This window comes from Ovis canadensis, chromosome 4 (assembly GCF_042477335.2).
Source record: "Ovis canadensis isolate MfBH-ARS-UI-01 breed Bighorn chromosome 4, ARS-UI_OviCan_v2, whole genome shotgun sequence".
Classification (NCBI taxonomy): domain Eukaryota; kingdom Metazoa; phylum Chordata; class Mammalia; order Artiodactyla; family Bovidae; genus Ovis; species Ovis canadensis.
The window spans coordinates 72,377,976-72,404,698 of NC_091248.1; the positions used below are offsets into that span (position 1 = coordinate 72,377,976).

General features: G+C 35.8%; 1 protein-coding gene across 4 annotated transcripts in view; it reads left to right on the forward strand.

Annotated features, from left to right (window-relative positions):
* The window catches only part of IMMP2L (inner mitochondrial membrane peptidase subunit 2), a 964,367-nt gene that overhangs the window by 722,457 nt on the left and 215,187 nt on the right, over nucleotides 1-26,723 (forward strand). For 2 of the 4 annotated variants that reach the window (XM_069588004.1, XM_069588005.1), the window contains exon 6: nucleotides 9,821-9,923. The exons of the other annotated variants lie outside the window; for them this stretch is intronic. In XM_069588004.1, the coding sequence (XP_069444105.1) occupies nucleotides 9,821-9,923 (103 nt within the window). The remainder of the gene's footprint in view (nucleotides 1-9,820; nucleotides 9,924-26,723) is intronic. 4 annotated transcript variants of the gene reach the window in all.

Consider the following 26,723-nt stretch of genomic DNA (forward strand, 5'->3'; position numbering starts at 1 on the left):
TGGGCAAAGATTTCTTAATGTATAAAAGGCAAATGCCATGAAAGAAAAGAATCGGCTAAGTGAACTTCATCAATATTTACTATATTCGTTCTTTGAAGAAAAACACTGTTAAGAAAATGAAAAAAAAGAAAGCCACATATTAGGAAGAAATACTTGCCAAAACTCTGGTAAATTTTATAAAGACTGTATAAAGAAATCATACAACTAAATAATAAAAAGGCAAACAAAAAAAAACAAAAATTTAATTTTTAAGAAATTTAATAGATCTTTCACCCATGAAGAAAACAAAGGATAAATAAGCACTCCAAATCATTAATCACTAGGGAAATGTATGCCCCTGCTAGCTCAGTCAGTAAAATATCAACCTTCAGTGTAGGAAACCACTTGCCAAACAGGAGATATGAGCTTGCTCCCTGAGTGGGGAAGATCCCCTGGAGAAGGAAATGGCAACCCACTCCAGTATTCTAGCTTAGGAAATCCTATGGACTAAGGATTCTGGCAAGCTACAGTCCCTGGGACGTGACTTAACAACTAAACCACAGCCACCAAAAGTTAAAAGAATGATATTTATCAAGTGTTAGTGTGTGGTGAGAAATATCAATCTCAGATATGCAGAAGATACCCATCTAATGGCAAAAAGTAAAGAGAAACTAAAGAGCCTCTTGATGAGAGTGAAAGAGGAAAGTGAAAAAGCTGGCTTAAAATTCAACATTGAAAAAACTAGGATCATGGTATCTGGTTTCATGGCAAATAAAAGTAGAAAAGGTGGAAGCAGTAACAGATTTCCTTTTCTTTTTCGTGGGCTCCAAAATCACTGTGGATGGTGACTGCAGCTATGAAATTAAAGAACTCTTGCTCTTTGGAAGGAAAGCTATGATAAACGTAGACAACATAATCAAAAAGCAGAGGCATCATTTTCTCAACAAAGGTCCCTGTATTTAAAGTTATGATTTTTCCAGTAGTCACGGACAGATGTGAGAGTTGGACCATAAAGAAGACTGAGCACCAAAAAAATTGATGCTTTTGAACTGGGGTGCTAGAGAAGAATCTTGAGAGTCCCTTGGACTGCAGGGAGATCAAACCAGTCAATCCTAAAGGAAATCAACCCTGAGTATTCATTGGTAGAACTGATGCCAAAGCTGAAGCTCTAATACTTTAGCCACCCAATGCAAAAAGCTGACTCATTGGAAAAGACCCTGATAGTGGGAAAGATTGAGGACAGGAGGAGAAGGAGGTGACAGAGGATAAGACGGTTAGATAGCATCACCAACTCAATGGATATGAATTTAAGCAAACTCCAGGAGATCATGAAGGACAGGGAAGCCTTGTGTTCTGCAGTCCATGGAGCTGCAGAGTAGGACAGAACTTAGTGACTGAACACCAACATCACAAGTGTTTGTGGAACAACTGGAACTCACATACTATTGGTACAGCTCCTTTGAAAGTCAGTTTGACAAATTTGCCATGAGGTTAAACATTCAGTTACTATATGACTCAGCTATTTCACTCATAGATATTTACACACGAGAAATGAAAACATGTATCCACACAAATATTTTTACGTTCAGTTCAGTCGCTCAGTTGTGTCTGACTCTTTGCGACCCCATGAATCACAGCATGCCAGGCCTCCCTGTCCATCACCAACTCCCGGAGTTCACTCAGATTCACGTCCATGGAGTCAGTGATGCCATCCAGCCATCTCATCCTCTGTCGTCCCCTTCTCCTCCTGCCCCCAATCCCTCCCAGCATCAGAGTCTTTGCCAATGAGTCAACTCTTCGCATGAGGTGGCCAAAGTACTGGAGTTTCAGTTTTAGTATCGTTCCTTCCAAAGAAATCCCAGGGCTGATCTCCTTCAGAATGGACTGGTTGGATCGCCTTGCAGTCCAAGGGACTCTCAAGAGTCCTCTCCAACACCACAGTTCAAAAGCATCAATTCTTCGATTTTTATGTTCATTGCTGCTTTATTTATAATAGCCAGAAACTGGAAGCAACCCGTGTCCATGAACTACTTAATGATAAACTAATTGTGTTATTGACATACCTCTATAGTAGTATAGTATTAAGAAACAAGTAGCAAATGACTAATATATGCAGCAACATGGATTAATCTCAAAAGCAAATAGAGTACGTTCGAAAACAAATAAAGGAATGCAAATAAAGGAATGCATATGGAACTATTCCATTTATATAAAATTCTAGAAAGGGGACAACAGGATGAAATGGTTGTATGGCATCACTGACTCAATGGCCATGAGTTTGAGCAAGCTCCAGGAGAAGGTGAAGAACAGGGAAGCCTGGTGTACTGCAGTCCATGGGATTGTAGAGTTGGACACGACTGAGTAACTGAACAACATAGTGACAGAAAACTCAACTGGGAGCCAAGGATGGAGATGGAGGCAGATTTGCTTGGGGAAGAGCATGACCAAACATTTTTGGGTGATTCAGGTGTTTCATATATTGACCTAGTGATTATGTGCTTGGATAGATTTTGAAAATTCATTGAATTTCACACTTAAAATTGCTGAATGATGTTTCTGTCTTAACAAGGAAACTGTTGGCAAGTCATTATTCCTTTGAAAGTAATCTTTTCTTTTTTGTCTGGCAGCTCTTAAAAAATTTTTAGGGAAGAGGAGTTCTTAGTGTTCTACAGTTTTATTATGGTATATCACAGTGTGATTTCTTTCTATTTATTTATCTCACTTGTGATTTACTTTGATTACAGAAGCTGTAAGTCATACTTTTATCATTTGTAGAAAAGCATGTTACTGTCTCTCAAATGTTACATCTTCCTTGGTCCTTTCTTATTCTCTTCCTTTGGGACCCTAATTACATTGACATTACATTTTCTAATAACATTCTCCATCTCTCCTACTTTTCATTTCCTTATCTCTCTGTGCTAAAGTCTAAGCAATCTTTTAGATAGATATGGCAGTTTTTCTTTCTTTCATTTATAGTCATCCAATCCCTGGGCCAGGAAGATCTCCTAGAGAAAGGAAAGCCTACCTACTCCAGTATTCTTGCCTGGAGAATTCCATGGACAGAGGAAGCTGGAGGGCTGCAGTCCATGGGGTTGGACATAACTGAGTGACTAACACACCTTCTTACTCATTAATGCTGGCTACTTCCTTGTGAGTTCTGTCTTTGGATAGTAAGTGCCTATTGGTAGGAACTTATTTATAGAAAACTTGAAAACTCGAACTCTGAATTGACAGATTATCCCTGAAAAGATTATAGTTCCTTCTGCCAGATTCTTGGAGTCAATTAAAATGAATTCTTAACTGTTCCAAACCATAAGCAATGTGAATCTTAACCCCAATCACACCTTGAGAGTGGTATGTGGATTTTCAAGGGAGAATCTTTTCCCTTCCAGAAATCACCCTAGATCATCAGCCCCCAACCTTTTTGACACCAGGGACCAGTTTCGTGGAAGACAGTTTTTCCATGGACTGGGAATGGGGTTGGTTTCAGGATGATTCAAGTGCATTACATTTATTGAGCATTTTATTTTTATTGTTATGACTTCTCTTCCACCTCAGATTACCAGGCATTAGATCCTGGAGTTTGGGGACCCCTGCCTTAGACAGGCAATATTCTTTTCATTTTCTTTTCCTGATGATAGGTATCTTTTTTTCTAGTCCAGTCTATTAATGATGATAAGAGCAATCTGGTTCTAGCTCTTGATCTTACACAGTCCTGAACTTGGTACTCTTAATCCCTTCTTGACAATGAAAACTCAGGGATCTAGGATCCTGGGAATGTCCAGTGAACACCCTCAGGGCAGCATCTACTTTGTACAATGAAAATAAATTAACAGAATTCTTTGAAAAATAAATAATTAAAAATACCTTAAATAATCATGATTTATTAATACTGATTACCTACATTAAGAATATCTATGTGTGTATACTTATGAGATACTTTAAATATGAATTTGTTTCCTTCTTGTGACATCAGGGATAATATAGACAATTTTGTGTTCAATTGGTGACTCAAAATATTCAGAGATTTAAAAAATCATTGTTTTCAAGGTCAAATCAAATTGGAAGCAATCATTCTTCATTCCATTTATAAGACCTAGGTAACTTGTCTTGGTAGAACTAGTACAAAAAAATGCCTTTTTGTAGATAGATAGTTAGAATACCATACAGAATTAATTTTTGTCTGTCAAAACCAAAATTATTTGCAACCCATAGATACATACAACCTTGTAGGCTGACACCTCACTTAACTGTTAAATCACCTAAAAGATTATCTTGTCTTTCTTTTATGTGAATTCAGGAGCACAAAGCTATTTAAAATTCCTTCTCTAGAGATATTCTATTAGGAGTATTATATTTCTTTGACAGTCCTAAAGAGAACCAGCTCAATATTTTAACATCATATTTTTCAAAGCCACTTTGGGTTATTTTTTTAAAAGTTAGATTGAAACCTGAGGGGGAAAAATATACACTCTGTATATGGGATGCATTTCAGCAGGGTTCTATAGCTCACACCCTGTCTAGTGTCTAGGTAAACCATTCTCTTTTAGCATAGCAACATTCAAATATGCAAGTGGTTAGTAAGTAAAAACATAAATAGGTAGATTGTGCTTTCACCTACTACTCTCTGAGTGTTTGAATATGCACAAGCATATATATTGTGTTTTCACATATAAGTTTTAGGATGTCCCAGAAGGGCATAAGAATAAAAGAAAAAATAAGATTCACTGTACCATTAAAAATAGTCTACAAGGCCAGCACAAATGTAGGGAAAAGGAATTATTGAAGCATAGCTCAGGTAATTTTAAAAGACTGATGCTAATAAGCAGTAGAAACTGAACACATTCTGAATTATAAAATGAAAGAAACTAGTGGACAAAGAAGATGATAGCAATAATAACTACCGCTTACTGAGCTTACTGAGTTCTTACTATACATTAGAAATACATTGAGTGCTTTACTTAGAAAGTCTCATTTCTAAGAGAATCCATTTATCAAGTGTTTAATACACACCACTTTTATCCATAGAACAGTTTTTGAGTTAGGTACTATTATTTGCCCCATTCTGCAAATATGGTAACTGACATTTAAGACCTTTATCAACTTGCCCAAGGTTACATAAACTTTAAAGTGTTAAGCCAGATATCAACTCCAAGATAGGCTGTCTGCAGAGACTATACTCTATAGCAGCCTCTCTGTTATATTGTCATCTAACTACTTAAGCCTTCTCTCAACCCCATTGTTGTTCAGTCACCCAATTGTGTCTGACTCTTTGTGACACCATGGACTGCAGCACGTGAGGCTTCCCTGTCCCTCACCATCTCCCTGAGTTTGTCCAAGTTCATGTTCAATCAGTGATGCCATCCAGCCATCTCATCCTCTGATACCCTCTTCCCCTGTCCTCAACCCCGTTCAGTTCGGTTCAGTTCAGTTCAGTCACTCAGTCGTGTCCGACTCTTTGTGACCCCATGAATTGCAGCACGCCAGGCCTCCCTGTCCATCACCAACTCCCAGAGTTCACTCAAACTCATGTCCATCAGGTCAGTGATGCCATCCAGCCATCTCATCCTCTGTCGTCCCTTTCTCCTCCTGCCCCTAATCCCTCCAGCATCAGAGTCTTTTCCAATGAGTCAACTCTTCGCATGAGGTGCCCAAAGTACTGGAGTTTCAGCTTTAGCATCATTACTTCCAAAGAAATCCCAGGGCTGATCTCCTTCAGAATGGACTGCTTGGATCTCCTTGCAGTCCAAGGGACTCTCAAGAGTCTTCTCCAATACCACAGTTCAAAAGCATCAGTTCTTCGGCACTCAGCTTTCTTCACAGTCCAACTCTCACATCCATACATGACCACTGGAAAAACCATAGCCTTGACTAGACGGACCTTTTCTGGCAAAGTAATGTCTCTGCTTTTGAATATGCTCTCTAGGTTGGTCATAACTTTCCTTCCAAGTTAGGGTATGTCTAATCTGTCCCATTTTAAAAGTATACAAATAGAGGTAGAAACTAAGTAACTTGCACAGGAATACTTGTAAGTAATATTAATAGCATCCAGTTTAAAACTGGTTTAGTCTATTTCAAGACTCTATGTACTTTGTACTATATTAGTCGATCTTTGTGACAGTATTTTTCATTCTTCAGTTATACATTCCTTTTGTCATTCATTTGGGGCTTCCCTGGTGGCTCAGATAGAAAAGTGTCAGCCTGCAATGCGGGAGAACCGGGTTCGATTCCTGGGTCGGGAAGATCCCCTGGAGAAGGAAATGGCAATCCACTCCAGCACTCTTGCCTGGAAAATCCCATGGACGGAGGAGCCTGATAGGCTACAGTCCATGGGGTCACAAAGAGTCGGACACAACTGAGCGACTTCACTTTCACTTTGGTCATTCATTTAACAAATGTTTGTTGAGCACTTTGTACCATGCATTCTTTTCCATGTATTTACAATTTTTAAATAAGATAGTCAATGCAAGAAAATGTGCAACTATCACTGGTAATTTTATGATACTATGATTTTCTATTATAAATATCTTAACCTCTTGGTTTATATGACATTGAAACTAAGTTTTATATCAGATTCGGTTTCCAAAACAATATGCTTGACTTAAAACCTACCCTATAATTGCAGAGATGATTAGTTTTATTTCATAATTCTGCTTGAATGATTATTTAAGTAGACAAAATGGGTAATTGTTTCCTTTCTAAGTCCTTATCCAAAATAGCCAGTTTAATAAGGTAAACCAATATTTGGACTTATCAGGAGAATGTGCTTTGCCAACAAGTAAGTAAAAGGGTTTTTTCCACATCATTACCACTTGATGTTGGGATAGTAGTTCTTAGAAGGAGTCTCATAATAAAAGCAGTAGTGATGTCAAGAACTAATTGACTGATTTTAATTGAAGAACATTTGTATGACAGTAAGATATATTTAACTTGGTTTTGCTTTTCTTTAAAAAGCTGAAACTCTTCTTCCCAGTAGTAATTAAAAATAAATAGCAGTCATTTACTTACTGTGGGCTTCTAATGGCCACAGCATTGCTTCCTTGCATGAATGATTTACTGATCTAAGGCAAAGTAATTCAACACTGAAATTATCTTGAAAATTAAAAACCATTCTAGATAATGAATAGTTTCAATTTCTATAGCACCAATTTATGTATAGTTTTCCTTTTTAATGTATTCTTTTGCACATATACAATTTACTAACAAAAATGGTCTGATTGAGACTCCACCTCCATGAACCATGTGTAAAGCTCAGACTCTAGGGTTAAGTCTATAGACTTGGGAGTGACATTTATTAATTCAACTATCATTTACTGCAAAGTTTCTTTAAGCTAGATATTTTCTGGAATTCTTTTGGGAATAAAAGAAGAAAAAAATTAGTCTCTGAAAAGGAATTATTATAGGCTTAGGATAATATTTAATCTAATTTCATCCCTTTTATTTAGTAATATTATAATTTATGTGACCCATCCCTTATTGATTATTTAAAAAGATACTTTTTTATTGCTATAAAAGGCCTGTATTGAGCATGCTGCTGCTGCTGCTGCTGCTGCTGCATAGCTTCAGTCATGTCTGACTCTGTGCGATCCCATAGACAGCAGTCCACCAGGCTCCCCCGTCCCTGGAATTCTCCAGGCAAGAACACTGGAGTGGGTTGCCATGTCCTTCTCCAATGCAAGGAAGGGAAAAGTGAAAGTGGAGTCACTCAGTCGTGTCCGACTCCTCGCAACCCCATGGACTGCAGCCATTGCCTTCTCCGCATATTGAGCATATCTGGTAATAAATATTTGTTAGTGTTTCTCATTATTTCCTTGGAATGTATTTCTAATAGTAAATAACTAGGTTGCTACTGCTGCTGCTAAGTCACTTCAGTCGTGTCCGACTCTGTGCGACCCCATAGACGGCAGCCCACCAGGCTCCGCCATCCCTGGAATTCTCCAGGCAAGAACACTGGAGTGGGTTGCCATTTCCTTCTCCAGTGCATGAAAGTGAAAAGTGAAAGTGAAGTAGCTCAGTCGTGCCCGCTTAGCGACCCCATGGACTGTAGCCTACCAGGCTCCTCTGTCCATGAGATTTTTCAGGCAAGAGTACTGGTTAAAAGAGACATATATTTTAGTTTATTAATAAATTTGACAAAAGTCTACCCCAAATGTCAAAACAGGAAAAAAAATTTGTATCATCTTACATTGCTACCAACACAGTATGAGAGAGCCTTTCCTTATTTGTTTTCTTGTCAGACTTCAGAAGATAGAATATTTCATTAAATGTATGTCATTGATCATTGCTCTCCAAATACTGTCTTCAAAATTGTTAAAAAGTTTCTCATTTTCAAGAATGATTTATAAAATAAAATGGCACTAATGAAAAATTTTCAGTTGACATTGTTAGTTTGTCTTTGAAGAAATTATTTAGCTTTCTTTCTTAAATATTCTGAATTTTAAAGCATTAAGAGGTTATGAAAATTCTGTCATTTGGTTTGAGACATTTATTTGACTAAAAAAATGAAGACTGCAGCTGGGCAAGATGACCAATGAGGTAAAAGCAAATGTCAGAAATGAAATAGATCTGTATTTTGTTGGGGCTTATTGGGTTTTATAAAAAAAAATACAGGATATTATGAATTAAGTAGCAAACCGTTTTCTTGTACTAATGCATCTTGTTTAAGCACAAAATGCTACCTACAAAAATATGAAAACAAAATACTGTGGGTAGGATTACAGGGTCCTCAGTTCAGTTCAATCGCTCAGTCGTGTCCAACTCTTTGCGACCCCATGAATCACAGCACGCCAGGCCTCCCTGTCCATCACCAACTCCCGGAGTTCACTCAGATTCACGTCCATGGAGTCAGTGATGCCATCCAGCCATCTCATCCTCTGTCGTCCCCTTCTCCTCCTGCCCCCAATCCCTCCCAGCATCAGAGTCTTTGCCAATGAGTCAACTCTTCGCATGAGGTGCCCAAAGTACTGGAGTTTCAGCTTTAGCATCATTACTTCCAAAGAAATCCCAGGGCTGATCTCCTTCAGAATGGACTGCTTGGATCTCCTTGCAGTCCAAGGGACTCTCAAGAGCCTTCTCCAATACCACAGTTCAAAAGCATCAATTCTTCGGCACTCAGCTTTCTTCACAGTCCAACTCTCACATCCATATATGACCACTGGAAAAACCATAGCCTTGACTAGACGGACCTTTTTTGGCAAAGTAATGTCTCTGCTTTTGAATATGCTCTCTAGGTTGGTCATAACTTTTCTTCCAAGGAGTAAGCGTCTTTTAATTTCATGGTTGCAATCACCATCTGCAGTGATTTTGGAGCCCCCAAAAATAAAGTCTGACACTGTTTCCACTGTTTCCCCATCTATTTCCCATGAAGTGATGGGACCAGATGCCATGACCTTCGTTTTCTGAATGTTGAGCTTTAAGCCAACCTTTTCACTCTCCTCTTTCACTTTCATCAAGAGGCTTTTTAGTTCCTCTTCACTTTCTGCCATAAGGGTGGTGTCATCTGCATATCTGAGGTTATTGATATTTCTCCCGGCAATCTTGATTCCAGCTTGTGTTTCTTCCAGCCTAGCGTTTCTCATGGTGTACTCTGCATAGAAGTTAAATAAGCAGGGTGACAATATACAGCCTTGACATACTCCTTTTCCTATTTGGAACCAGTCTGTCCTAACCACATGTTATTTAAAAATAAAATTCTACAGTAGCCTTGCACTTAACCTATAATAATCTGTTGCATTTTTATAATAGCAGTTTTGTCCTTCCTGAGTTTGTATGCTTCCATATTTGAGCTCTTTCCTTTCTGATCTTTTCTCAATAGTTGTTATTATTTTGTTTTAACTTCTAGAACTATAGGACACAAAAACCGTTATGTCAGAGTCCCCCGTGGTCACATCTGGGTTGAAGGTGATCATCATGGACATAGTTTTGACAGTAATTCATTTGGGCCGGTAAGTCATCTTATTATTGATATTATTGGATATAAAATATAGAAACAGAAGTACATCACAGACATTACTCAGATAACCCAGTCAAGACTTGGCCACAAATTTTACAGTGGGACACTTTACGTTTGAAAATTTCCTTTTAAATATCACATGAATAATGTAAGCTGTCAGTGGGTGTGTAGGTGTGTGTGTGAGTGAGACATACATATTAGACAACTCAGTCAAGTGATGCTTTCAGCCTTCTATGGTCTCAATAGGAATGGTTGTTTTTTCCTCCCATAAATGTTTTGTACCTTACGTTTTCAATTAGTGTTTAACAGAAATAATGTCTTAAAAGACCTATAGACATCAATTTTCTTAAGTCAGTAGTTTAAAAGGCATTTATAATGGAAATCATGTTGGTTAAGTAACATTTTTCAGCTTTTAATTTATAACAGAAATGCTCGTGTTCCTTATACCATGTTTATATTCCATAAAATATGTGACTAAATTCATATTTTACATTTTTTTTCAGTTTTGAATGCATACAGAAGTGCTCTATTTATGAGAGAGCAATAACTCATTATAAAAAGAATATTTTAGTTAATGGAAACTGCATTATTTCTCTTTTATGAATAAGATTAAATCTGTTAAATGTATCATGTTGGCCAAGTCCACATTAAAATGTCAACTTTAGTTTGGGTTTTAATTGAGAGAGTAAGTGTCTCTGAAATGAAGTGTTAAAAATGTTGGTGTTCTATTATCTACTCACCTATGTCTCTTTAAAATCCTAGATCTTCAACGCATTAGATTTTCCTATATCTAGACATGTCCATACTTGTATGTATATAAAAGATAATATTGAGCTCCATTAGTTACATAGGTTTGCAAAAGTATTATTCACATCCTTTTGTCTAAAACTAAATGGTTGGTGGTCTATATAAAACATTTTTCTTCACCTGTTGTGAGGAACCACTGTTACCGTCACTGCAGGAGAAGTCACTTTACTCACCTTTGACTAAAAGTACAAGAGGCTTGGGATTGGATAATTGTTTATGTGTGAAGTGGAAAGGGAACTTTAGGAGACAACATCTACTTCTTTTTCTAGCTGCAATGATAATAATAAAAACACCTAAGGTCTTTCTTGCTTTTGCATAGTAATTATTAAAAAAATAAAATTTAACTATTATAAAGTGTATCAGAGATGAAGTGAACAGATTGAAATTGTTGTAGAGGATCCCTTGAAGAGTGTAGTAAAAGTGACTGTCATGAAGAAACTTAGTAGCAATTTGAAAGTGAAAATAAATTACCTAAAAGCAGTTTTATTTCTTTTTTATCAATAAAATTAAATCTATTAAGTGTATCATGCTGGCCAAATCCACATTAAAATGTAAGTTTTAGTTTGGGTTTTAATTGTGAGGATGACTCTGAAATGAAGTGTTAAAAATGTTGTTCTGTTATCTGTTGCACAAGTGGGATAAATAATTACTAATTTAATAAGTACTAAAGCTTGAAATTGAGTTGCTTTTTCTTTATTTCTAAGTGAAGCCAATGCAATCTTATCTATATAATTAGTATTATTGTCAGTTACTTGTATTCCAGAAACTTTCTTATTTGGGAGAGAAAAATAATAGAGTTGATAGCCAGAATACTGCGAATTGCAATTCCAGCCTTCAGGATCAAATCTATTGTGTAGTTCTTTCTGGGTTCTCTTTCCTGCTGTGTACTTCATAGTAGTTCTGTGAACCACTGAACTTTAAGTAGACCTATGTAAGTTGAAAATATATCAGCAATGAAAATATCTTCTGTCACTTATATACTTAAAAAAAGAGAGAAAGAAAAAGTGAGAGACATGTATGAAGGGCAGTCTCATCGGGTTTGTTACAATAAGAAACTACAATATGCAAAGCATTGACAAATATATTCTGTGTAGGACCTTAATGCCATTGATTTACATGGTTTTTAAAGTAAATATACCTGAATTTACAACTTGAACCAGTAATATGAGTCAGAGACATAGAACCACTTTGAAATTTAGTGATTTTCTTCTTTTTATAATGGATATAAATGTATAGATGCAGAATGGCTTTTGGTTCACAAGTTGGAATAAACTATAAATTTCCATTCACTTAATTTGTATTGTTTTCATTTGTCAAAATTAGATGAAGAACCTGTACTAGAATGAAAGAAAGCGTTTGTCACATCAAATACTAACCTATTTGTATTTATGACTTTTAGTACATATATTTTTACCCTTACAGTAGATTTCATATTTACATTCCAATAGCATTCACTAGGAATAGTGATTAGTAATGATGCTCCTAAAAGAGTTTAAAAGAATAGAGGGGAAAAAAGTGAATTAAAGGCTTACCATTTTTATTTAAAGCTAAACTCTGATGTTTGAGTAAAGAGATTTCATATTATATTTTTGACCAATTAATGGTTATCTGAATATTTTAATTATTTTAATATTTTTATACTTCTAAAAAATAACAACTAAAGTTTTACAATTCTAAAAAAGGCAAAATAATCTTGAATCTTAAAATGCGTATGGACTTGAAAGCTGTTATATTTTTCCAGTAATTCTCAGTTGAAATTTTTGACTTATCCATCAGTAATACTGGAGAGTGTGGAAGATCAGAAAGTTTCAGGCTTTCTGGAATGTTGATTTATTTCTCCCCCTTGGAAGAGGGAATGCACTTTTCCTGGAAGTAAGCTCCCTATCTAAAGTTAGCCAGAATTGTCTCTAGGATGCTTATCTTGACTTTGTAGAAATTGACTGAAGCCTTTACCCTTCATTTCCCTCCCAAATAACTTCAGAATTGTAGCCAACTATTTTTAACATGCTTTAACTTTTTGAATTGTAATTATACTTTATCATAGAATCTCTTCAATTTATTTTAAATTGTTGCCTACGGGTAATCATGTTGGAGATGACTTTTTCCATATTCAAGTAAATTTTTAGTTGTAATCTAGAAAAGAAGAAGAAAAGAATGTCTTACTCTATTTTTTCCCTCATTTGTTCTAAAATTTCCTATTTAGTTTTTAATATTTGAATTTTCTTTTCTGATTTGGTTTATTGCCACTGTATGTAGGCTCAAGAGGAAATTAAATAGTTTTATGGATGAAAGATGAGTAATGGGTTATAAATTTAAAGATAGCAAAGTTGTTATAGTAATAGAATGCATTACAACAGAATGAGATCCAAAATCTGCACTTTTTACTTGTAGAGGGTGATGTTATGGAGAGAATCCAGTAGACTGCTTTACAAACATAGATATAGTAAAATGGAAAATCAGATAACTTTAGTTTGGGACCTCATCAATCACATAACTTATATGGTCTACATTTCCTCATGTATAAAAGGAAGAATTTCCTCTCCTCTGAATTCATCTTTCAGTTCAGTTCAGTTCAGTTCAGTCGCTCAATCATGTCCTACTCTTTGTGACCCTATGAATCGCAGCACACCAGGCCTTCCTGTCCATCACCAACTCCCGGAGTTTACCCAAACTCATGTCCATTGAGTTGGTGATGACATCCAACCATCCCACCCCCTGTCGTCCCCTTGTTCTCCTGCCCTCAATCTTTCCCAGCATCAGGGTCTTTTCAAATGAGTCAGCTCTTCACATCAGGTGGCCAAAGTATTGGAGTTTCAGCTTAAGCATCAGTCCTTCCAATGAATACCCAGGACTGATCTCCTTTAGGATGGACCGGCTAGATCTCCTTGCAGTTCAAGGAACTCTCAAGAGTCTTCTCCAACATCACAGTTCAAAAGCATCAATTCTTCAGCGCTCAGCTTTCTTCACAGTCCAACTCTCACATCCATGCATCTTAAATAGATATTTAATGTAACGAGCATCAGTTCAGTTCAGTTGGTCAGTCATGTCCGACTCTTTGTGATCCCATGGACCACAGCACATATAATTTACTTAATGCACTTCTATTTCAGATTACTGAGGATGTTCACTAGAAACAATGATGTATTTTTGAATATATATATTTATATATAATTTTTAAAGAACATCTTCAGCAACCTAAAATAGGAATACAATTTAAGTATGTTTTATCGATAGGATGAAATATTATGCAGTCATTAAAAATCTGTATTTGTGAAGAATTTAATGACAGCACATTCATGATATTGTTTTAAGTGAGTACATGAAACTGAAAAATGGATTGCAATGTTATGTTAATTGAGCCATGAGTTATGATTATGGTCAGTTCTTTTTTATACCTTTGCACTTCACTATATTGTAAAAGGTCTACAGCAAGTTTTTATCTTTATAATCAGAAGAAAACTAAATATTCAAAAAAATAAGATAATGGTGATTAAAGTAATGACTTCTAAGTTTCATTCTAAATTCTCTAAAAATGGTTTATAGTGCCATGGCCAAAGGGAAAAATATTGATATCACAGACGTGATTGGGTAGAAAATGTTTCAGTTGTGAATGTCTCTACGGAAGATCTCTGTACATAGAAAGTGTCCAATCTTCTCATAATATGGATTCACTAATGTATGACTTTAGCTCAGATTTCCAGTGTGAAAAATATACTTTGTTAGTATCCTTTAATTATTTTCAATAATTATTTTAATTATTGTCTGAAAATGTTTTTCAGTACATATTACTGCTTGATTTCACTGGAGTATGCATTAAAGATAGCTAATGATTGCTTAGAAAATTCAGAAAGCACTTCTCTTAATAATTTTTTGCTCTGTGAAAGACATTATAGCCTTTCCCTTTACCATCCCTACTTCTGTGTAGATGGAATTAATATAATTTCTATTGAGGTACGTTCTTTGCCACCACCCAAAAGTAACTGATTACTGTAGATATTGTTGAATTTTCTGCTTGCTTTAGAAGGAAAGCACATAAAAGTCAAGCTTTTTTTTTTTGTATGTGTGTGCACATAGCTATGAATTTTCAAATAGTGATTTTTTAACTATTTCAGATTAGCAGACTGTTTATCAATTAAAAGGACAGGTAGCAGTTCTTTTTTTTTGATTTATTATAAATATTCATTTTATTACTTATATTTGAAATGGTTTCATAGATACCCATTCTTTTTGGTGAAAACATAGATTGACCCTTTCTATGGCCTCCATTTAGCTTGTATATTCCCTATCTTTGAATTTGTTTCAGTTAGTTTAATTTAGTTTTAAGTCATGAGGCACTGAAATTCATTCATTACTTGCTGTATAAAGATTTGTTGTCAGAATGTATGTCATAATTGAAATTCTTGGGTTATAGTATCTAAAATAAATAATGTTTTTAATTTCATTCACCAAAGGATATTAAGAAGAAAAAAAAAACATTTCAGGTGGCATGACCTTTCTAATCTATTTAAAGTGTTTTGACTTTTAGATTTGTGGTCATAGTATCACCTTGTGAGCAATTTCTATGTAGGAACCATGAAGCAGAACTGAACAATTTGGTGCAGAAACTATGTATGATATACTGCCTCTATCTGAGAGAGGAGACCAGGGAATTATACTAAATATGAATTCTTTTTAGTTCCAAGTCATTTGGAAAAGAGCTAACCCAATCACTTATTTCATAGATGCCTAATTAAATCAAATAGTAGCCCCCTAAAATGTTTTCTGGAAGGAAATATGTCTAATAGATAATAGTTTTTAAATAACTGAGTATTAGCAATATTCTTTCTTAATTAAATGATTGATATAAAAATGATAATCTTTAAGACAGCATTGAAATGAAGATGAAAATTCCATTAAACTCCTTTGAACTTAGCAAAATTCAAAACATTTTTTACTTTTTACAAAAGTACCAAAAAAGTAAAGGAGAGGAAAATAAAGTGTATGTTTTCCTATCATGTAAGTCTTTCATTCTGTCTTCAAGACAAATTTTTGAACATCTTTAAGTTATCTACATTAATTTTAGCCTGGATTGCACTGGCTGGAATGCATCAGGAGAGATGAGGATTGTACTAACTACAAAGAGAGTACTAGAGTAGGTAATATGTGGGAAATGAACATTGAAAGAGGTTTATTAGTCATTCCTGTTTTGAATTTTCTCCCTATGTTATGGATTTTTGGTAAAAAAAAAAAAAGAAAAAGAAGAAGAAATACAGTATGTGATTAGGGCAACAAAATAAGGTTCTTGGAGATACAACGAGGCTAAAAGGAAGAGTAAGGGAAGGAGTGTTAACATTATATAGACCAATTGACAAAGGGAAGCATCGGGATGGAGTCTGGGGACATGTTTGAAGGATTCAGAGTGTAAGGACAGAGATTCAAGTTGTGGATAATAGGAGTGCACTGAACCTGGGAGTCTCCCCAGTGCTTTCACCACTATCATCAAGAGATGCCTTGATGCCTAGAAAGAGCATAAGTGTGTCAATAGATAAAACGACTGAGGTATAAGCCCAGCCTGGAGGGAAGCAGACAAATAATAGGGCAGAAAACAATGCAGCATCTTAGAGGTATGAGACAGATCATCTTAGAAGAGTAGATATTTGTGTACTGAAAATCCATAAGAAAAACCTACAGTCTTCTGAGAGGGTTTGCTAAAACAGAGTGTTCTGAATCCATGAAAATAATAATTATTTGGTATAATCTCACACTGCAAAAAAAACTCTGGATACTGCATGTTTTGTGAATGAAGTGGTTTATGCTTGGAGTGGTTAATATGTTTCAGCTGCATTGAAAACTTTGTTTGAACAGTACAGAATATTCTTGTGGGCTTATGAGAATGAATTGACATTTCATTTTATGTATTGTTGAAGTGTAGCATTTTCCTTGTGTAAATTCTCTTCTGCAGATAGAATAACTTTTATTTAAAATCAGCCATCTTCAAATAAAGAAAAAGGTCATTAGACCATGTTGACAGAATTCAAGTAAAGTGTTCTGTTCACACTTTCTTTGAAATGTGTTGCTTAGACTTTAATTGGTTGTATTTTCCAGTTTCCTTGTAGCACATGCTATTGTTCATTAAAATTTTTGTTAGGAGCTAAAACAATCTCTCTTTGTAGAAGAATATTTGTGATAGAAGTCCCTTGGTTCCTAAAATTATAAAAGCTTACTTTGGTGTTTTCCTTCAATTGTTTTTCACAATTTCTTTTAAACAGTGCCAGAACCTAGCAACCTCACATATTTTACTTAGGAATAATTCTTACTTGGGTGGTATAGACAAAAGCATGTATTTCATAAAAAGGCCAAAGCCAATGAGAAGAAATACCATAATAATGAAAATATCTGTATATCCAAAGTGCTAAATCTCAGAAAAGAATCAATTCTCTGGAGCAATATTCAAAACAGAAAAATGTTCATACAGCAAAAAGAAACAAACAAAAAACCCCACAAAAATCCCTTAGGATCAGCATCACTGTTAGTTGGATTTAGTTATAATACAATTAGAACATCTATATAAATTATATCTATATATGTATATATATATGATTGTTTTAAAGAGCATGGAAACATAATACCAACTAGAGCTAGTGGTGAAGTACATCTTCCTCCCCATGAGAACAGAGACAAACTGAGCTTCCATTTCTACCAAATTTTGTTTGTTTTAATTATTCTGCTACATAGAAATCATTTTCCACATGATTTCATTTTCAGAATTGTCATTAAACTTCATTGCTATGGCAGATACTGTCCCTTAGGGCCATTTAGTTAGAATTAAACATGTCCATTACACTAGAAATGTTATATTTACTGACAGTGGGTCAGGAGACGAAAATTAGTGAAATATATGCAGTATTATTAATTTAGCAGTTTTACAAATTCTCAAAAATTTTAAGTGGGATTGAAATCCTTATCTTATTATTTATAAGACATAATCAGTGTCTATATTACACATCTACATAGAAAAATAAGATGAAAAATATAAGGAGCTCAAAAGAGAAGAAAAATCTACTGACTAGCCTAACAATATAAGGGGAAAAAAAATCAGCTCTTGAATACTTTGCAGTTTAAAGTTTGAGACTGAATTTCCTCATTTCGATAGATACTTTCTTATAAAATATGTACTATTTCCTGTCTACCAATATGCAAGTGCAAAACAATGTAAATGACTCTGTCTTTCTACTGAGCTTCTGAGAGATGACTTTCTTTAGAAATTTTTAATTTTCCTAAAGCTTTTCTTCAGTCAGTTCAGCTCAGTCGCTGTCGTGTCTGACTCTTTGCGACACCATGAACCGCAGCACGCCAGGCCTCCCTGTCCATCACCAACTCCCAAAGTCCACCCAAACCCATGTCCACTTAGTCCTAAAAAATGGCTTTGCTTTGTGTCAACATCTTATTGGGCTATTTCCTGAAAAATTTGCAAGAGAATTAAAAGGTCAGTTTGATTGTCAAAGACTTAAGACAATTCTTTTCTGTGTAATGGAGCCATATATGGAGTCTGTAATGAAGTAAAATAACCATAGTTTTAGATATTATCCACTGGAAGACCCATGTGGGTTTGTGTAATGCTAACATTTGTCTAACTTGATGAATCAAACAAGCGAAAATGGAATTCTTTATTACAGTGTCAGAGTCAGAATCATGAGGTGTGTTCTACTGATGGGGCATCACAGGCCCCATCACTTTTTCACAAAATAACATTGATTCCTATAATACGGTTCCTAGGTATTTCTGCTCCAACTCATCCTCCTGTCAGCAAGAGTTTTTCTTAAAAAAACTCTGATCACATCATTTCACTTCTTGAAATAATATCATCAGCTGACGGCACCTATCATGCTTAATGAAGAAATGTTAGAAGCTTTGCCTCTTAAATCAGAAATAAGACAAGATGGTTAGCTTACCACCTCTGTTCAACACTATGCTAAAGGTCATTGCCAGTGCAGGTTAAGGCAAGCAAAAATAGAAAATGTGGCAATTGGAAAGGAAAATTCCAAAGTTTTTTTGTTCTCAAGTGTATTATTGTCTAGTTAGAAAACCTAAGAGGAATCTGCAGAATTATTCAGACAAGTACACAAGTTTATTTGTGTAAGAGCTATCATATACGGTGACAAACAGGTCTAGACTTCATCAACAAATAGAAAACACCTTTAAAGAACTTGTCATTTGAAATAGCAATAAAAAATGCAGGATAGTGGTTATCTTTGGAAGGCATGGAGTGAACATAGGTGGAGATGGGTGAACAGGGACACCAAATTACCAGTACTGTCTTAAACCTTAAATAGGCTGGTAATGATGTAGCTGTTCATTATATTATGCGTTATACTTTGTATGTCTGAAGTGGAATATTTTTAGTAACTACATAAATATTAAAAGTTGGTTTCAGTGGCCACACAAAACTCACGGCAGATCTTTCTAATATGTTTGGGTCATGAGGTATGGAGGTCCACATACCACACATCTAAATATTTTATAGCTATAAATCAAATTGATCTTTTCTCTTAACTTGACAATTATACCTGCATGTGGCTAAAACCAGCAAACATGAAAGATGATGGAATTTAATTATTATAAGTCTACATATTCTACTGAAAGGCCTGGGATGTTTGAAAAAGTAATGTAAAGCATATAATTCATAAATTATTGTATGTTTATTCATAAAATTTTTCTGACCTTCAGTTTAGCAAAATCATGATATTGTTATAATATTTTCATATAATTTGCATTTTACTTAAACAATTATATAAAGGATTAAAATATTTAATTGCATTAGAGTATAGAAAATTTGAATATATATTTATCAAAATGTAAATTAAAAATGGAAAAGTAATTTTTCCAAATTTTTCTAAAAGTTTTTTGTAAAACATCAAAAAACTGGGAGTGGTGATAGACAGGGAAGCCTGGCGTGCTGCGGTCCATGGGGCTGCAAAGAGCTGGAAACAACTGAGTGACTGAACTGATCTGAAAATCTCAAAAATCCCTCTTAAAAGTCAAAAGGCAAAATGACTACTAATGAACATAAAAATAATGTAAAAATTATTGAATTTTTAGGTATTCAAAGAATTTAATCTTTTTAAATATTTTTATAAAAGTATATCTATTTACAGTTTGAGGGTTTGAGTTCGATATATTTGTCCATGAAAAGAGTCTATATTACCCTTTATGCATATCATATCCTGAACTACATATATGAAAATTTAAGAAGCACTTAAGCATTTAAATTTTTTGCTCAGGAGGGTAATGAGTAAGAAGAGCCATGACAGCAAGACTGATCTGGGAAAATAATGAGAGATTAGATTGCAGATAGACCACAGCTAGAGAATGCAGTTTGGAGAAGGCAATGGCACCCTACTCCAGTGCTCTTGCCTGGAAAATCCCATGGATGAAGGAGCCTGGTTGGCTGCAGTCCATGGGGTCACTAAGAGTCAGACACAACTGAGCGACTTCACTTTCACTTTTCACTTTCATGCATTGGAGAAAGAAATGGCAACCCACTCCAGTATTCTTGCCTGGAGAATCCCAGGAATGAGGGAGCCTGGTGGGCTGCCATCTATGGGGTCACGCAGAGTCGGACATGACTGAAGCAACTCAGCAGCAGCAGAGAATGCAATTACTCAATGATATTATTGATTGAAGTGGGAGATGATAAAGTGGCAATAATAAAAATATGAAGAAGTGGGTTGATTTGAGTCCTTAGGAAACAAGAATTAATTAGATTTTTGTTAGATTCCTTTGACTAGAATTAACTCACCATATCTGTCAGGGAAGTTCCCAGCTCAAATACTCAGGTACCTTCATGCTTACCTATGATGGATCAAATCTTAAAATTGAACATGATGAGCTTTAATCATAATGATAGTTTTGTGATGATCTTCATGTGGAAGAATAAAAGATGGAAGTGACAAGGTAATGTCTCCAAGCTTCTTTGGTTAGCAAAATGTATGTAGAGAGATTGTGGCAGTCTTGGCTACCTGGTGAGAATTGTGCTCATACTGATTAGACTTGCTATTCTAACCTTAGGAAAGATAACTGAGTTTTGCTTATGACTCATTAGCACTTAAAGACAAGTATTCCATCAATATTCTGTTGTCAGGACTTTCCGGGTGGTCTAGTGGTTAAGACTGCAGGCTTTTACTCTAGAGATGCAATTTCCACCCCTGGTCAGGGAAGTAAGGTCCTACATGCCATTCAGAGTGCTCCCTCCCCTCCCCCACAAAAACCCATTTCTGTTCTTTTACGTTTAGCATCCATGTCAGCTGATCAACTACTCATCCATTTCACAGGCCTTCTCTGCTCTTTTTCTAAAGTTCTCACCCATTTCAAAAGGTGAGAAGGTGAATCCAAGAATGCAGAGGCTAATGAGAAGGAAACATATTATGTACAATAAACATTTTGATTGCTGGCCGACAGAAAAGCAGGTTTAAAATTTTCTTTTCACTGTTGTTATTTAATATTATTATTTGAAATGTAGATATGTAGGATATACTTCATTTCAATAGTTTGAGGAAGCAAGAAAAATAATTAGTTTTGATGAAGGAATGATGTAGAGTATTTGCACTAATTTTCCACTTACATTAACTGATCATCCCTTTAAATAAAATTTTAGTATTAATATAATGGTATTCTGTTCAGTGGAAGGAAAGGGGAAATTATATGGCTTCATCGATTTGTAGATTTTGGGGCCTTGCTTCTTTCTAAATCACTAAACCTGGTTTTCATAAAGATAATAATTATTAACTAGAATTTACTTTAGACTAAGATCTACATTAGGCTAAAGTTTTATGTAGACCCCCAGTGATTTTATTTATAGTTGAAGAGCTTTAACTGAACATTTTCAAAGCTACTTAAATCTCCCTTGTTGTGAAATGTATTTGCCTATTCCCTACAGAGGCTTTAAACTCTATCTGCCTAGTATTTACTGAGAAGCTGCAGTCAAATGAAAGATTCTTGTCAAATGAGCCATGATTATATTTAGGTTGTTCATATAAATTAAGTTTCACTTCAAAAAAAAAACCTAATAAGATTATAAATTATGTAATTTCTCCAAGTCATTATGGAATTATATAATCTCTGGTCTAGGAAAAGTTCTAACCTTAAAATATTTGGTCCAGAGGCTTTTAAAACAAAATTACTTAATTTTATGCTTCTTTTGACATTAAAAAAAAAGCAAAAAGCAAACAGAAAAAAAGTATTTGCTCAGTCTTTCAAACAAATAAAATTTATGTACTGCATAGGGAATGGTAATACCATTAAAGGAATGAATTATTCTTTAAATCTAAAGACATGATTTCAATGGACTGCTGTCTTCATATTCCATGCATTACCCTGAAATGACTGAAAACTAATGGTACAAAATGGGCAAGGCCATTAAAAAAGTCATTCATCAAAGTGCATGGTATTTAAGTTACCTTTTGACCAGATGGACATTGCTAGTTAACTGTTATATCTTTTCAAGTAATAGTTACTGTTGAGTCACAAAAGTATACTTTATAAAAAATTTTAAATAAATTTTCAAGAGTAAGTTTTCATTTGATTTTATTTCATTTACCTAATACTTTGTATTTTAATTTGGGAGGGGAAAAAATATCCTACTATGCTTTAGCTGAAGTATTTTTCTCTTTAGATGAAACTACCATTTGATTTCAGAGAGGTCTCTCTACAGCCTTTATGTATTTCACATAACATATTGTATCCATGTGAATTTTTATTCTGTGCTTCTTCACCCTATCACTACCCCTGACTGTCTCAGTCATTCTTTTGGAGTTCATTATCTATAGCACCTTTTTGTTTATTTGTTTTAGCAAAGGAGAATTGCTATTTGGTTTTAAGGAAGAATATGAATAAGATATCCTTTTTGAAAGGATTTAAATAGGATATACCTATATATGAGGATATTACCCTAAATTGAGGTATGATTATCCTTTACGTTCAGGAAGAGTGCCTTCTTTATGCAGTTATTTTCTATATTTTCTGTTTTTAATTCCTCAAAATCTTCAATATGGTATAGGGACTATCACCATGATCTTTTGCAGAGTATATCTGTTTGAATGTGCTTTTCTATAACTTCAATCTAGTTTAAAAATAAACCAATCAAAAACATCATGAATCATGCCAAACAGAATCATTTACAGATGCATCAGATATATGCTCTATATTCTTCTTGCTTGATTGAAAATAAACTGGCTTAGAGTAAACTATAATGTCTTCAAAGTTCATTATACACTCTATGTTCTTAGCCCCTATTTCTTTTAACACACAGTAGAAGCCTCCCCCTGCCTTTGGTGTCCAGATCTCACCTGCTCTCAAAATTCTTTTCTTCCCAGATAGCTCAGTGGTAAAGAACCTGCCTGACAAGCAGGAGATGAGGGTTTGATCCCTGAGTCAGGAAGATCCCCTGGAGAAGGAAATGGCAACCCACTCTAGTATTCTTGCCTGGGAAATCCCATGAGGTTGTAAAAGAATCTGACACATCAGCAACTAAACAACAAAACCACTCCTCCCCAAAGGAGGAAATCTAATAATCTTTTAAGACAGAGACAGAGAGAAAGGGTGGGGGCATCAGGGAAGGTGGGGAGAGAAATACTATCTTTTGCAAGTATTACTTTAAACTTTTTTATAAATGTAGCATGAACTTTCTCTTCCACTCAACATCCCCATATAAAGAAAAACTAATAAAGTGGTAGAAATAAGGTTGCAAGCAGAGGAATTATTTGTGTGGTGATGGCTCCCTCAAAGTATCACGAGGTTCCCTTGCTTGTCCCTGAGAGCAATGGTGAATAACAATTTGAAGTGGCCTCCTTACACAGCCTTACCCTGAGTTGATGCCCCACCCCAAGGCCTTCTGAAGCTGAGGGAAGCCCAATCCCGTGTCCAAAGCTGTACGATGCTTCCCAAAGTTACAATGCATATCACAGTTGGTGTCTCAGACTCTCAATCCCTAGGGTTGGTCATGTGCCAATCCTGAGCCAACTAAATATGACCTGTGGAACAGAATCTAGATGAGAAAGGACTGATGGGCCTATGATGCCCATCCTGGAACAATCAATCTTTGTCAAGTAGTGGAACACCATGGTAGCCATAGCTTGCATCAGGCTTCTACTTCTATATCAACTAGTGTGGCCAGAAGGCAGTATTACACAAAAATTGTGGCAGTCCTGTTGCAGGAAGGGGGACCTCTTCCAGGACCTGAACCTGGGCTCTTGTCTAACACTCAGAAATGAATTGTCCAAGCAGACATGTGCCGACAAAGCAAGAGATTTTACTGGGAAAGGTCACCCAGGCAGAGAGCAGTAAGTTAAGGGTACCCAGGAGAACAGCTCTGCCACGTGACTGGCAGTCTGGGGTTTTATGGTGATGGGATTAGTTTCCGGTTGTCTTTAGTCAATCATTCTGATTCAAAGTCCTTCCTGGTGGTGCACACCTTGTTCAGCCAAGATGGATATCAGTGAGAAGAATTCTGGGAGGTGGTCGAACATGTGGAATCTCCTTTTGACCTTTCCCAACTCTCCCAATTGGTGGTGGCTTATTAGTTCTGTGTTCCTTACCAGGACCTCCTATGGTGAAACAACTCATGCAAATTATTACTATGGTGCCTGGCCAGGGTGGGAGTTTTGTCAGTGTGCTTCCCCTACCAGTCCCATGGAAATCTTATTTTGCTGATACCAGTGTAGAGAAAGGAGTTGTTTTTCCCAGTTTCTGCAAGGTGCAAATAGGCCACACTGTCATAGAATAAAAGGTAGAACGCATACACCCTGTAGCAAGAGACAGAGATAAAGCACTATGATGTTCACAGAACTTCTGGCAGGAAAGAAATGGATAGGCTTCCATGAGTTCAAAGAAGAGACAGAATTTTGGCTTCTGAGCAAATGAGAAAGTAACTTTCTAGAAGTAGAGAGCAAGTTAGAAGCAGGGATGTAGAAGCCTATAGAACATATACTGGGTATTTGAGCAATTTTATATTTTGGTGGAAACTAAGCTGTGGGAAGGGCAAATTCTGAAGCCATGACTAAGAACCTTGAATATCACACAAAGAAGTCTGAACATTATCCTTTGGGCTGTGAAGCACTCAGAAGGCTTTTGGGCAGGGTAGAAAAATGATAATAACAGCAATTTAGGAACACTAATCTGACAGTATGCTGTAAAATGAGTTGGAGAATGAAGCAAAAGGTGAAATATCTTACCCTGCAAATATGCTATATAATCATCCATAGTACACAAATTAGGCCAAGAGTTCATACCCAAAAAACACTAAGGGGAGCTTATTAGAAATGCAGATGTCTTTACCTTCCCCTTAGATTTTGGTGTATAAATGTGAAGTGGGGCTTTGAGATTTGCTTTTTTTTTTTCCTCCAAGCACCAGGTAAATGTGGCAGGAGAACACTGCTTTGAGAAATGCAGATCTTGGGATGCAATCTGGAGAATCAGTTTAGGATCTGAGTGTGAAAGAGTCCTGGTTCATCCTTGCAACTTGCTCAGAGCCCCGGATTTCAGCCTTGGTTTTGGTGTAATCTATCTGAAGTCAGAGCCAAAGCAGAAGGTTGAAGACATGAAGCCTTACTTCTCTCCCAAGTTTCTATGGGCTCTATTTCATGTAGTGCCATCTCTCTGTGGATAAGTTGGCTGGAAATTTTACAGCATGACTCACCAAGGAATAGCACTGAGTTCTGTGGTTTTGGTAGGGAAGCAGTGCCAGAAAAGTTTAATGTATTCTGTTTTAAGACTGAAGTGAGGTTATTTTATGTAGCTTCAAGATTCCTTCTCTACTTGCAGTCTATGCAGATTCAAATTCAGTACAATTTAAATGACAAAGAGTGACTTGGGCTGTTTAACAAATGGGAGATTGATATTAATCATCAGGTTTTTGGAGCTTCACCCCAACAGAGTGGGGAGTGATAAGTCCTCCTAGGAGTACTTCCACAGATGCACTGTATTAGTAGATTTTGCTTGGCTATTCTTTGTTCAATAATTAATTAGGAGTCTTTTCAAAAGTCTCCTTATGTCTCCTGAACTTGGAGCAATAAAATTTTTATCCTGTGCTGATAAATTCTAAGATTCATATTTAGATTGATTTAATATGTGTTCCAGTTAGTATGTGATATTTATTTTGTTTTTAATCTTATTGTTAGTTGTTCTTGTATGACAGTTTAAGATTAAAAGCTGCTAAGAGTTTGAAGCTGTGCTAAGATTTTCTTTTCATCCTCTTCCTTTTCACCATTGTACCTTTCTTCAATCATTTCCTTTGTCAGCCCAGGTAGATGCCTAGGCTTTGAAGAGATGACTCATTCATTTGGCTTAGGGTTTGTCAGGGTTACCTTCATGTTGCCAAAACCAGTGATCTTTCCCATGTATTCCTCTTATTTAGCCTTTCAACAGTATTCTATATAGTTGACCACTTCCTCTTTAAAACATATTGAGAATTTTTTTCTCTTAGCTTCCTTGAAACTATACAACGAGTCATTTTTTTCTCAGCCTCTTTTCACTTTCATTTTTCTCTCCCTTGGCCTGCCCCTGAGCTCTGTCCTATTCTTTCATCCCCATTTAAAGCTCTCCCTGAGAAAAAATGAATCTAATGTCTTTAAAAGATGTATTTTATGCACTGGTGTTTGGAATTATATCTCCAGATTGATCTTATCACACTTGGATAGTCAATAAGCATCTCAGATTTAACATGTCTAGAGTGAAATTCTTTGTTCCTTCCCACTCCCATCTTCTTTCCTCAGATTTCCCAGATTTTAGTAGATGACATCACCGTCTACCCAGTTACTGAAGCCAAAAAGCTCAGCGTCCTTAATGTCTCCCTTTTTATCACTCCCGTCTGCACCCCACCATCAGAGCCTGGTGATTCTGCCACCGTCATATCCTAAACTTGCCTTATTTCACCCACTTCGGTTACTGCCTCTCTCACCCAAGTCATCGGGAGGTCTGTTCCTTAACTGGCCCACAAGCTTTCCTTCTTCAT